At 47.5% G+C, this 13,983-nt stretch overlaps 1 protein-coding gene and 1 long non-coding RNA gene across 2 annotated transcripts in view; one reads left to right on the top strand and one right to left on the bottom strand.

Annotated features, from left to right (window-relative positions):
* Positions 1-13,588, top strand: part of LOC117584365 — a 36,128-nt gene extending 22,540 nt beyond the window's left edge. Inside the window, exon 4 of the mRNA XM_034273204.1 lies at positions 8,235-13,588. Within this exon, the coding sequence (XP_034129095.1) occupies positions 8,911-11,670 (2,760 nt within the window). The 5' untranslated portion in view covers positions 8,235-8,910 and the 3' untranslated portion in view covers positions 11,671-13,588. The remainder of the gene's footprint in view (positions 1-8,234) is intronic.
* Positions 690-1,093, bottom strand: LOC117584366. The gene is made up of 2 exons (XR_004573847.1): positions 1,061-1,093; positions 690-1,016 (listed from the first exon to the last, which is right to left on the bottom strand). It is a non-coding gene; the product is annotated as an uncharacterized LOC117584366 (long non-coding RNA).
* Positions 13,589-13,983: the final 395 nt, after the last annotated feature.

Consider the following 13,983-nt stretch of genomic DNA (forward strand, 5'->3'; position numbering starts at 1 on the left):
CAACAGAAGTTCGTGCAGATGGATGATGGTACATGGGTGACTTTGGGGTCCGCTGCCATCATTACAGAGCTGAGCGATAAGCGACGTTGCATGCGGTGACACCACTGACGATTGCAAAAGTGATGGATACGACACTGGGAGAGTGCGTGCGACAGACATGAATGCGAACTGATGTGGCACGTGGGTGCAATGCTGTTGACTTTGAAAGATTTATATGAAGAGCGCTGACAGCTGGCAAAAATTAGCTGCCAGTCTGCCACACTGGAAGCTGCAAGCTGCATGCCCCCACAATTAGCACAAGTGCAGCAAAAGTCCCATTCATAAACTCAAATTTGGGGGACAGCTTGTGCTCATTATGCTGACTCTGCTTCTCGACTCTGTTTAGGCAAAAGTTAAGTCAAGTTTATTGTACGTTTGGATTTTACAGATCTGTTCCTGGTGCGCTGGCAGCATCTATTTAACCTGCGACACTTTGGCCAGGGCGGGCACAATTTCGCTATTTTTGCGTCCTTGCAGGAAAGAGGATCGATCAATGCGAGAAACACCATTAACGCAATAAGCAAGCACTTCCAGCTCGAAAACATGTCGCAGCAATATTTGTAATCAATAAAATGCACAAACGTGAAGCAAAATGGAACTGTTTCTGGCAATCAGTTTGTTACAGTTTGTACACGCGATACAAACAACAATTTTCCCATTTCACAGTTTCTATTTTTGTTGCGCAAATACAAATATCAAGGAGCAGGAGATGTTTCCAGTTGTACAGCCGCCAAATACTCAGCTGCGTTGGGTCAGTTTCGGCATCCTTTTTGGATTATATTCTCTGTCTTGAAGTGAAACCAACTGCGATCTCATGCTATTCTGTGCACGCTGGCAGCACTTCTTAATGTACGTACATCTTGGCCAAGGTGGACAATGGACGTCAGCCGCTTCGCTCACACTGCAGACCAATGCCATGCAAATGATTGCCGACAAGTAGCAAGAGCTCCAGGTCGACACCATTGCGCTGTAAGAATCTTTAAGAAGGAATAAATGATTGCTAATTGGTGGGACTACCAACCGTTCTTTGGCACTTGTTCTGTACGCTCTGCACCACCAGTTACAGCAGCATCATAGAGCTATGTCTCTCTCGCTGATTATTTTAGCACTGGAGCAAATCCATTTCCACTGGCAAACTGTGACAAATTGTTGTAGCTATCTGGAAATATCAGTATTTCGCAGTCTCAGATGACAGCTGAGCAGATTGTCGACTAATTAAACGCATGTGCAACTTGCCAGCATATCAGTGGAGTCTAGGGAAGGGAACATATGGCACAGGGCATACGAAATTAACGCCAATTAGTCGCCGGACTGACAATGGCACACAGATCAAAGAGTTGAGTTTGGGAGCGACGCTTCCGTCCTTCAGGCTTTCGCATGTCCACGGGGACAGGCCGGTCCCTCTCTGTCCCTCTTGGGCGCCTCTTGGCCTTTTGGTTCACTGGATTTCCCCTCTGCACGCAAAAGATCAAAGGGGCTTGCGACAGTCTTTGGGGAAACTGCAAATTTTGATGGAACTTTCCGCGCGGTGCATTCAAATTGTGACTTTTAGAACTATTCATTTATTCGGAATAGTTTACAACAAAATAATCTCTGAAGAAAACTCCTTTTAAAATTCTATTAGACACGACCATTTGCCCGGCTTGTCCTGACACTTCATGTGCCAAGGAGCTGAGCGAGAATGGTGCCAAGGAACTCAATGAATCAAATGTAATTCTCTTGGAAAATGGACGGAAACTGAACTGAATTGTACAGAATAATGAGGCCAAATCGCATTAGATGCGGCAGCAGCGGCGAAAGTCTCTAATTGTCAATGGCAAAATAATTGAGAGCCAAAAGAAGGGAGAAACAGACGACAGCGGGAGGGGAGAGCATAATAGCATTGAGGGAAAATCCAAATTAAAATCACTTTAAATGCTAAGCAGATGGCCGTTGCAAAATAAAAACACATAAAGCGCCTGCGGGCCTGCGGGCCTTTAAGCGTCCATTAAAAATTTAATAACTTTGGCCACATTTTGTAGCAAAATGAATTAGTCAAACAATCCATCAGGACCTTAACGTGGCCCAAAGACCCACCACACAAGGAAAAATAAAAAGGTAGAAAGACAAACAGGAAACTGGCCAGCCACAATTTGGGTGGAAATTCTCCCCTGGCCATTTTCCTTGTGGACTCGACTCACGTGCCCTTTCCTAAGCTGGCAAAATGTTGACCCTCTTGAGGAGAGTGTTGAGCCCTAGGCGGCCGGACACTTCAAAGGCGGGCAACAAATGTAATTTTAATCAAAAACTGTTCAAGCCTAGAAAATGCCAATACATGGCGATGGATGGCCTTTAAATAAAGATTCACAGAAGCTCAGCCATAACCTTAGCCATAATTCTGGATTCGTTAAAAGTAAACCAAATTACAAAGCAAAAGTGGCGTCAGCTCTTTGGATGAAGTTTTAATGGTGTGTAGCAGAAATATTTTGATTACGAGCAGACTCCATTTTCCTGTTTAATCGACTTTTGTGCTGCACAATCACGACCCGAAACAATGTCAATGTGGAGAGAGAGAGAGAGAGACAAGAAGACCAGGGGACAATTAATTTTTAATGCAACTCTCGGTGCAGATCAGTCCCGGCCGGACAGCAAACAAAGCGGCATCGTTGAGAGCAAGTGGCACTGCTAATTGCACTCATTCACACGGCAAGCGACAACAAAGGCCGTCTGAAGTGGCATCCACAACAGCAAAAGAAGCAGCAGCAGGCCCAGGCAAAGGCACAAGAGGCAGAGCGAGAGCAAGAGTCTCTGCCCCTTGACGCACGGAAACGGAAGCGCTAGTTGCAAGGATATGTTGCCATAGAGCACAGTAGTTGCCGGCACTGTGGAACGGAGTTGTCAAAGACACAACAATAGACAGAGGAACTCCTTCTCACCAGTTTGCCCCACTGTGCGCGGTGCGCCTGTGTGCACTGCAATTACGTGCCATTGAGGCGGCCATTGTTAGTGCATTGCAGATGGCAAATATCCCGTGCCGCAGCCAGTGCCGGGGTCGGGGCTCCCGCTTGCCGGGGTAATTGTTGTGCCAATTCTGAAGGCGGTGTCTAGTGTGTGAAATGAAATGCAAATCAAATAAAGTCTGGGCCAAAGCCCCAACACATAAATGCGGTCGACTTTGCAGCGTTAAATGCCAACAGTCGATTTTGCAATGCACTCCACAGACACAACAAAATCTCAACGCGTGCCCGCGTCCCAGTGGCTCCTTTCTTATCTACTTAGAGCCCACTGGGGCAATGAATGCCGCCTGCCGGCATTGCTCGTCATCATCATTCCGGCTTAGACTTTGGGTGGGTGCAAATTGACAATTTCTGTGAAATTGCACAAATACGAGCCTGTGCTCCCAATTTTTTATGCCAAATTACCCCCAGCCGCATGTGTGATGGCTTTAGAAGGATCCCAGGGCAGAGAGAATGTCATAAAACCGTTTGGCAGACGCTGCGCTTCGGCAGGGTTTTATGATTGCTTTTTTTGCAAAAAAGGGGAAACAAATAAATAAAATATAAACTGCGTTATGTTTATGCGCCAAAAGAGGGGAAGGGAAAAGCTATCAAGCTATAATTAAACATTACGCAGAGCCAATAAAATGACAGACAAGGCAGAGATGAAAAGGTTTTTGTGTTACATTTGAATGGCATAAGAAAAATAAGCTTTATCAGTCATGTGTTGTGTTGTGGGTTCCAGCACAAGCCAAGAACAATGCAAATATGTCTAAAATAATATAAACCTTTCACACTTTTCAGGACTCGGGCTTTAGCTTTGGAGGCAAAAGTTTTGAAAGCAAAATTACACCGAAAAAATCAACAAAATAATTCAGTTTGGTTGCCGCAACTTTGAAACTTTCGCGAACAACTTATTCGAGCGGTCAATATTCGTTTTGGGGTGTGTTGGGAGCAGCAAAATGGAACACAAATTTCGCCCAATTCTATGCAAAAATGTTTCCCCTTTGCAGCTGTTGTGCCTTTCAAAAGTTTTGGCTTATATTAAAAAGCAATTAATCTGCATACAAAAACGGGATGTACAAAGCTAATAAACAACAGAAAGTGCTATTATTAATAAACAATTTCGAAAGCAACACCAAATACTGTGTCCAGATCGAAGCTTTTTTTTTTACGCAGTATTTGCGAAACTTGAAAGGCAATTAAGAAGTTTGCGCCCTGCCAGCGACACCTCTCCTTTTATGTAAGTTTTAGGGCAAAACACCTCGGGAGAATGAACTTTTCGGGAGAGCAGCTGTGGCCAGGAAAAAGGCAACAACATTAGGGGCTAACATATACTCATGGTCGTGGCATAAACATAATGATACGCATAATATGATGCTGAGCGCCGGGAAGTATGCTTAATTTTGTGCAACTTTAGTGCCTTTAAGTTGCAGGAGAAAAGGGGCTCCACATTTGATAGCCGAAGCTGGAGATACTCTTCTGGTTTTATCTTATTTAAAGCTGCTGGCATTTTTCCTAGACTAAGTAATGGTTTTCTCAGCCAGAAACACAGACAAAATCAGCAACTTTCCTGTTGCAAAAATCAAAATACTCTCTGAAAGTGTGGGAAAAGAAGCAAAGAGAAATCCCCTTAAGTGTGCGCTGGACGTTGGGAAAACTTGTAGCTTGGAAGCCGGCGAACTTATTCCCCCTTCCGCGCCAGCTCATGTCGGTCTCCGCCGTTCAGTGCCGTCTAAGTGCACATGCCACAAACAGCTTAAGCTGCTAGGCAAATGTATTGTACAACACCAGCAAGCAGCAAGCAGCAAGCAGAAATGCTCACTGGAAGGAATGTAAGGAGCCGTGGAGCCTGGCCCGAGACGAGTCCTTGGGCTGGCGTTTATTTGCGTTTATAATGTGTGAGCTATTAAAATTTTAGAGGCTGTTAGTGTGGGCCTGGGCCTGTGCGTGTGCGTGTCTGGCGCACTTGAATTCAAAATATTCTCTCTTTTTTTTCGTAGCAGCAGCAGCAGCAGCATAAAAGGAAAATTAGTTGATTTTTTTATGCGCTGCTCGCAGGGCGTGAGGCTCTTAAAGCTTTCAGCGCCAGCTGGCAAAGTTGGAATTTCTCCCAACTCTTGTTTCATATTCATATCTGTATTTGTGTTTGTGTTTGTGGAGGAGCATGTCCTTAATGACAAACCGAAGCGGGAATACCCTGCAAGAAACTCTTTGAACTAACCACAAAAATAAATCACAGTCCGACAGAAAGTCCTAAAGTCCAGCCACTCGATTGGTTACTTCTGTCTTGGAATTGGAATTGTTTTTTTTTTTTGGTTGTAAATTGTGGTATTTGTGGGCACCTTTCGGACTCAGCTGCAGCTTATTTCTGATGCATATTTTATTCGTAATTCGTAGGGAAAGGTATAAGTTTTATGACCACTGCTGCGATTTCTGTTGCTGCTGTTGTGCCAGTGCTCAGGCAGGTTGTAAAAAATGTATGCATTTGACAACAAAATGCCGCTCCTCGCCAGCCAGCCCATGTCCATGGCCATGTTGTCGCCACTGCGGCTGCACCTCTGCACCTGAGGTGCAGAATTGTTGTCGTCGACTCGCTGGCCTGGGCACGGCAATGTGCCAAATGAAGTGCTCGGCCTGCCAAAGAGAGCGCCCAGCCGGGACAGGAGTCTGTGCCAGGACGTCGCTTAAGTTAGCGTGATGTAAATTTTAATTTTCACATGTTATGACTTGTTCCCCGGGCACTGCATGACTAATTCGACGAAAGCTTTACAAAATATTAAAGCTGCCTTTTTGGTTGATATTAAATGGAAGGCAATTTATAGAAAATATTACTAGCTTGCCCTTGCGCTGAGCCAAATTGCCGCTTGGCGTAGGCCTTTGATAAGTTTTTAATTAACTTGAAGCTTGTTAGCTGGCACTTTAGTGGGTACAACGACAGCGACAGTGCTTAAGCGTTTACCTTGGGGTTTGATGGCGAATAAATTGGCCAAGTGCTTGGCACATTTCCATCAAAATCTATTGGTTGTATCTGCAAAATTCCAAAGGGACTCAGACAGCTACGAAAAATGCCTATTCGATTTGTCCAGAGGTGGGGCAATGGAATGACAGCAGTTTAGGGGACGTGTCAATGTTGGGGCTCGGCAGAAATAAAATAAATATTTATCTATTTACAGAGGCTGCCTGCAAGAGCTTGAACAAATCTCTCAAATGGCCCAAGGCTGCCTTGTCATCTTATTAAATCACACAAAATAGAAAAACTTCCAGACAGGCCAGCAGAGAGAAAAAAAAAGAGTGGAAAGGAGAGGAAAAGTGGGATTGCCACGTACAGGGAAGCCAGTTCAAATGCCTCTTGGTCTCGACTGTCAAATCATTTTGTGATAAGGATGTAACAAATGTGCCACACATCTAACTCGCTGGCTGTCTGCTTCATAACTGACAAATGAAAATGTCAAAAAATGTTTTGCTGACAAATGGGAATATTTCAGAGAGTATTTCATTTCGTAAAACTTCTGCAGTGGAATACTTCTCAAAATGTAATTAAAAAAATGCTTGCTGCAAACGTAAAGTCGGAAACATTCAACTTTAATTCACTGAAAATAGCAGGAGCTCCAATTAGTAAGAAAAGTAATGAAAAATCTACAACTAATGGCAAATAGTATTGAGTGCTAGATGGCTTTTTGTGGGCATTGAGATGACCATTTAAGAGAGATTTGAAAACATTTTATCATTGATTTTAAAATCTTTTACTTGCAAATAATTATAGAAAAGCAGCTGGAGATTTGCAGCCAGGTTTAATTCGAATTCAAATTGAAATATGAACTCTAAGGAGACTTCATGACATTTTCTGTCTATTGCTGTCAAATTATTTCTAATTCCTAATAAGGAAAACCAAATCACATTTTCGTACATTTCTCTAATTAACATTGTTGAATGCCTTTAAGCCAAGGACTTTGGCAGACTCGATGCATGCTCACCTGTCCGGGGATTCACCTGCAATCTGAGCTTCCATTACTTGTTAAGCGCTAAACAGCTGCGGCAGCATTAGGCCATAGAAAATACACTCGCAATGATTAATGCTTGCTTATTAATAATGTCTCCGCTGCCAGAAGGACCTGCCCCTTCAGGTGCTCGGCCAACGACAATGGACCCGTGGCAGCAAATCAAGTCAATTTGTTGGCCAAAGTAGGCGAGTATCCATTACGTATTTGCATTTGGCGCCAGGCTGTTGTTCAAAGATTTTCCCCAACTGAAACTCTAGCCACTCAGCCTGTCAGTCGGTGGTCTCCGTCTCGGTCTCGGTCTCGGTCCCGGGCTGCTGGGTGATGGCTAATGAAGGGCGCTTCAGATGCTGGCATCTTTTTTATTCGCTTCTGTCCGAGGCTTTGCTTGCGCAGATCTGGTGGGGCTTTTGTTTTATGGTATTGTATTCCGCCATGTTATCTCATGGGCCGCACAATAAACTTGCATTTAACTTAATTTTACTGTAATTTATTTGTTATTTAACTAGAGGCTCTGTCCGGACAATGCAATATGTTGCATGATTTATGCCTGACATTCCCAATTGTTTATTGCCATCGCTTCCGCCTGTCTCTGGTTCGGGCATGTCTTTTGTTTTTCCTGCCGGCCTGCCTAATGTCCTTTGATTAATTTCGACAAACATAAACGTCGTCCTGGCCTTGGGCAATTTAAAGACCACCGCCGCCCACAGCTGTCTGCTGGGGAATGACCCTTCGAGGAATATGAATAACAAGCGAATAATAAGGACAAGGTGAAATACAATGAGCAGACAAATAATTGGGATTACAATGCAATAACAACCAATTAAAGCAACGCAATTTTTACAGTGTCATGTCATTATCCTTTCACACAAGAGTATTTGCATATCTCCCATCTCAATGTTGTGGCGAGGTAGCGCCATAATAATGAGATTGTTTTTGCTGAGGATTTATTTGGCAGGCAACCCACATTAAGTTGAATAATTGTGCGGCGCTCGTGAAAATATTTCCAAATATATGAGCGGCCAGTCGCAGCCTTATTATCGAGTACAACTTACCGTGACCACACTGTAGTTTATGCTGCGATGTCACACAGATAATCATTGATATTATTTAACATTTATAGCGAAAAGAACAAATAGGAAGATAATTATAAATTAATATATTTATTATTTACCCACCAACTAATTCCACCTTTGCGGTTTCTTTAATTTTCTTGCAGTGACAGCGACAGCGACACGAACAGGAACAGGAACAGGAAAGGGAAATGCATTACATTATAATTTGGTTAAGGACAAAACAAGCCTTTCGCTAGCAGCAGTGAAACAACGTTGCCATCGGAGACAGGCTCAAAGGAAAATAGAAGGGGGAGAACGAACTGAAAGCCGAAAGCAGAAAGGCGCAAAACAGACAGAAGAAAGGAGAAACCACAAGACAGAAGCCAGAAAGCAGAAAGCCGCACGAGGCGACAATAGCGAAAGGCATTGCCTACTTCTGGGCGCTGTCAGGGGAAAAAATCAAGAGGCTGGCGTGAAATTTGTATGAAATTAATACAAAAAGGCAAGGAGTACAAGGAGTACAAGAAGTAGAAGTGGCAGCCATGACAAAAGTGACAAGGACAGGACAATGATGAGCATCACTCTGATTATAATGGCGGCCCAGCCACAATGCGGGCCATGCAACAGAGCGGCGACACTCGTCGAGTAGAGCGAGTGAGTGAGCGACGGAGTGGCTGGAGGACGTGACAAGAGTCCGATCAGCCCTATACTAAAGCAACTGCGACAGAGTGGAACTTCCATTCCATACTTTGACGGGCGCCTAAGCGGCACAGAAAACAGAAAACACTTGAAAATACCTCAAGAAATTGAAGCCTAACAGAAGCGAAAGAGGGAACGAAAATGTCTGCTCCTTTGGTGGCTCTGCTGCTAGTCCTGCCACTGGTGAGCATCATCGCCGGTTGCCCGCCGGAGGTTTGCATCTGCAAGTGGAAGGGCGGCAAGCAGACCGTGGAGTGCGGTGGCCAGCAGCTGGCCAACATTCCGGAGGGCATGGATCCGGGGACACAAGTGCTGAACTTCAGTGGCAACTCGCTGCAGGTGCTGCAGTCGGAGCGTTTCCTGCGCATGGATCTGCTGAACCTGCAGAAGATCTATCTGTCCCGCAATCAGCTGATACGCATACACGAGAAGGCATTCCGAGGGCTGACGAATCTCGTGGAGTTGGACCTGAGTGAGAACGCGCTGCAGCATGTGCCGAGCGAGACGTTCCAGGACTACAGCTCCCTGATGCGCCTCTCGCTGAGCGGGAATCCCATCAGGGAGCTGAAGACCTCGGCCTTCCGCCATTTGTCCTTCCTGACCACCCTCGAGCTGTCCAACTGCCAGGTGGAGCGCATCGAGAACGAGGCCTTCGTGGGCATGGACAATCTCGAGTGGCTGCGGCTCGACGGCAATCGCATCGGCTTCATCCAGGGCAACCACATCCTGCCCAAGTCCCTGCACGGCATCAGCCTGCACAGCAATCGCTGGAACTGCGACTGCCGCCTGCTGGACATCCACTCCTGGCTGGTCAACTACAACACTCCACTGGCCGAGGAGCCCAAGTGCATGGAGCCGGCCCGCCTCAAGGGCCAGGTCATCAAGGGCCTGCAGAGGGAGCAGCTGGCCTGCCTGCCCGAGGTGAGTCCGCAGTCGAGCTACACGGAAGTCAGCGAGGGGCGCAACATGTCCATCACCTGCCTGGTGCGTGCCATTCCAGAGCCGAAGGTCCTGTGGCTCTTCAACGGCCAGGTGATGAGCAACGACAGCCTGATGGACAACCTGCACATGTTCTACTACATCGACGAGAGCATCGGCAGCAGCGGGGCCGAGGAGAAGCGCAGCGAGATCTTCATCTACAACGTGGGCGCCGAGGACAATGGCACCTTTTCCTGCGTGGGCCAGAACATTGCCGGCACCACCTTCAGCAACTACACGCTGCGGGTGATCATCAAGGAGCCGCCGGTGGTCAACGAGGTGTCCTTTCCGCGCGACTACATGAACTACATTGTGGCCAGCAGTGCGGGCGGCGGCATCATCTTTGTGGTTCTCCTCTGCACCATTGTGGTCAAGTGCAAGCGCACCTCGGAGCCGGCCAAGCAGCGCAAGAAGTGCGAGCAGGTGACGAGCATTGCAGGCGGCACAGACTCCTCCGCGGGCAGCACCCAGGACACGGGCATGGGCATGATGAAGTGCGCCTCGATCCTCAACGATGGCGGCGACAGTATGACCGGGAACTCAGGCATGCATCTGGGGGACACGATGACTCCGACAAAGGCCACCAATGGCGCAGCTGGCGGTGGCATTATTCTGGGCGGACAAATGAAGCAGAATCTCCTGCTGTATGCCACACCGAATGCGGGACAGCAGCAGCTCCAGCTGAATGTCAATCTGATGGGCAGTGGAGCAGGTTCGCCGCCACTGCTCCTGAGCAACGGGCATGGCCTGGCGGCCGCCTACTGTTCGCCGCCCGCCTCCCTGCGCAACTACCAGGAGAAGAATCCCGATCTGGTCAACGATGCCGAGAGCGTGAAGCACAAGCTGAAGGCGGCCGTCTCCCTGGACGGCACCGGGGACTACGAGACCTCCAGCGACTGTGGGCAGTACGAGGGCTGCTACCAGCTGGCCGCTGCTCATCCCCATCCCCATCCCCATGCCCATCCCCACCAGCATCCGCACGCGCATCCACTGATGGGACGCTTCACACAGGCCATGACCACGCTGCCGCGGGGCATGCAACTCAAGTCAGTGATGGCGGGCACACATCAGCCAGCGCCCCACCAAGTCGATGTCCACCTCAATCCGGTTTGTTTCTTGGGGCAGGATGGCTTCGCCTACGACTACAGCAGCGCCCACTTGGTGCAGCAATCGCCCCAGCAGCAGCAGCAGCAGCAGCAGCAGCAGCTGCAGCCAGCTGGACCGCAGCCTGCCGCCAACTTTTATCGAACGCTGCCACACAATCGGCTGCACAAGCAGCAGCAGTTCCAGGGCGCAGCGGCGCCCAACTCGAGTCTACGCTACAGCCTCGAGGCGGAGTTCATCCAGCGCGGCCCTGTCAGCTATGAGAAGTACCAGATGCCCAATGTACGATTCACCGCCGAGGGCTATCCGCAGCAGCAGCAACAGCAGCAGCAGCAGCAGCAGATGCAGCTCCAGCAGCAACAGCAGTTCCCCTCTCCCCCGGAGGGCTATAAGAGCGATCTAGCGATGCTGCCGGCTCCGTTCCAGCAGTGGCCCAGCTGTCTGCCCGGCTATCGCTACGCCCAGTCACCCACCCAGGCAGCCATCTCGCCCACACCACAAGCCCAAGCACAACCACCACCGCCTCAACCACCACCGCCGGCAGCAGCCACTGCAACAGCATCGACCTCCACAGGGACTGGCACCATTCCGGAGCTGGACGAGAGCGAGCCCATCTCGCCGCGTCTGGAGGAAGCGTCCTCCGAAGCAGGGGCCAGTGCGAGTGGCAGTGGCAGTGCCGCGACGCCCCCAGACGCGGCTGCCACGGAGGAGGAGAGCGCCAGTGGAGACACCTCGAAGCTGAAGCACTTGAATGGTCCCCTGGCAGACAGCCCCGACGAGGGCTATGTGGGCGATGGCCAGGAGACGAGCGACATTTGACAAGGCCCCCCAAACGGTGGCCCCACGCCAGCTGATGCTGCCTTAGACGATTCAGTTGCTCTGTAAATAGGCACGCTGATAACATAGATACATAGATACATACAAACATATACCTAAAACTCTACTCAAGACTTGCTTTGCTCCTCTGTTGTTTGTTTTGTTTTGTTTCCATCGACCCACTGGGCCAACCAGCGCGCAAAGGAAGCAAACAAGAGGCAGAGACCGAAGTTTAACCTAATAATTGGCACAGCTAGAAATGCGAAACCAAACAAAGACAAAGAAAACCCAAAGCAGAGGCAAACCGAAGGTTGAATGCTCCTACCAAAGCAAGATTTTTCCATTTCCCACAACATTCGGAGAGCGTAAAGTGTTCCATGTAAAATTTGCATTGAATTTTCGATACGAAATGGATGAGTTCTGGATTATTTGGGTACTTTCTGGCAGGAGCAGCCCAGTTTGGGTTAGAGTATGGAACAATGGGCCTGCAGTGGCGGGGCCTAACCTAATAAAGCCGAAAAACAATGACGAGCCTCTAAACAAAAGGCTCTTGTCGCCGTTTGTTTGTCTCTGTTTGCCGCCTGCCGCCTGCCGCCTGCCGGCTCCTTGCTCCGTGCCTCGAGTGCCAGCCTGGCAGCGTTTTATTTCCGCTGATGTAATTGAAAAACTTTTTCATTTAATATAAAGTTTTCAGCATCTTTCTCTGGGCTGCCTCGCAGCCAACAGCCAACACAAGCCACATAAAGAACACAAAAAAGAGACTGGGAGCCATAGAGAAGAGTGTCGAAGGAGAGCTTAGAAGGAAATACAGGGCCTACGACTAGACATGTGGAGTGTTTGTGGGTCTGTCGGCTTGTCGATTGAGTTGTTCATCCTCCAATCCTCATGCCTCCGGGTTCTCGTTGACAATTGACTCAGCCAGAGTGCCTCAACCCCATTCCAATGGCAGCTCCAAGTCGGTGCCACACTTCAGAGGCAAGTGGCATGTGTTTTCACCATGGCGACACCTGACACAAAGGACTTGAGCCCAGCTGCAGCTGTGGCTCCACCTCCACCTCCGACTGGGAGCCTTTTGGCTCGAGTGGGACGCAGGAAGTCCGAGCATGCTTCGGGGCCAGTCGAGTGTTCCGCACCGAAAATCGCGAGTGGCATTAAGGGTTTTCCCCTTTGTAGTGTGCTCTAGTTTATGAAATTTTAATTTGGGCCACATCCGCCCCTCCCCCTCCCCAATGTTGCATTTAAATAATTTATGACATTTATTTTCTACTAAGCAAAGTCTTGAGAAACCTTTCCTGACCGAATCTCGAATGTTCGGCCCTGAGTTTCGGTATATCAAACGAGGCAGAGCAGAAGTGAGTTCTTCACAAGTGTTTCCGGGTAACATCCACAGCAGATATCGTAAATTAGTACTTAAACAAAGTGTCTAACTAACTAAATGTAGCTCTAGAATGGCCATTCAAATGCCCGGCACACAAAGCCGCTCCCAGGCCGAGGGGGATGACTTTGAGGAGCAGAAAAAACAATTAGCAATACCAAAACAGCATATGAGAGGGAGAGCAGAAGAAAGCAATCATTTAAGCACAGTATGGAATAATGTAAATTGCATAAATGAATCATTAGATCTAAGGACTATACACTAAACACTCACTCACTCACTCACCCACTCACTCGCTGACAGAGGAAGGAAGTTTTATGTTCACCCAAACCCCTGCACCCTAAGGAATATAGCAAGAGAAACTAAATTTAGAAAACAAAATTTTAGCCTAGAAAAAAGCAGTAAAAATTGTTGAAATCTCGACACAAAGAACACACACAGAGCCACAACACACAAAGAAAAATATGTAAGAGAAGAATTTGCTGGCAGGCTTCTGGCATCTGCCCAAAAGGTAAAAAAATAATTTTAAATATTCTACCACATAAAGGACAGGAGTTACGAACTAAGTTAGTTGTTAGCCAAAGCAAAACATATGTGTATGAATAAATGAAAATATTGCATGAGCTGGCAGTAAAGGTCACCCAAACATTAAGCAAACAAAAGACAAAAGACAAAAGACAAAAGACAAAAGAGAGAATCCAACAGACGAGCAACCAAAGGAAAAGCAAACAGTCTAGCTATTAATTTATATTCTAAGTTAAATTACATTTAAAATGCATTACGATAATAACAGAGGCAAAGTGTAAAAAGGATAAGTGGAAATTAAACTGAAGAATTTAATAAAAACTAAACTATGCCGCCCTTTATTATCCATTTGGAGGATTGAGGAATTTCCTTTCAGCTTTTCTGCTGCTACGCAGAGCAAAAATATTCAAGGGGAA

Source organism: Drosophila guanche, unplaced genomic scaffold (assembly GCF_900245975.1).
Source record: "Drosophila guanche unplaced genomic scaffold, DGUA_6, whole genome shotgun sequence".
In the NCBI taxonomy this organism is placed as follows: domain Eukaryota; kingdom Metazoa; phylum Arthropoda; class Insecta; order Diptera; family Drosophilidae; genus Drosophila; species Drosophila guanche.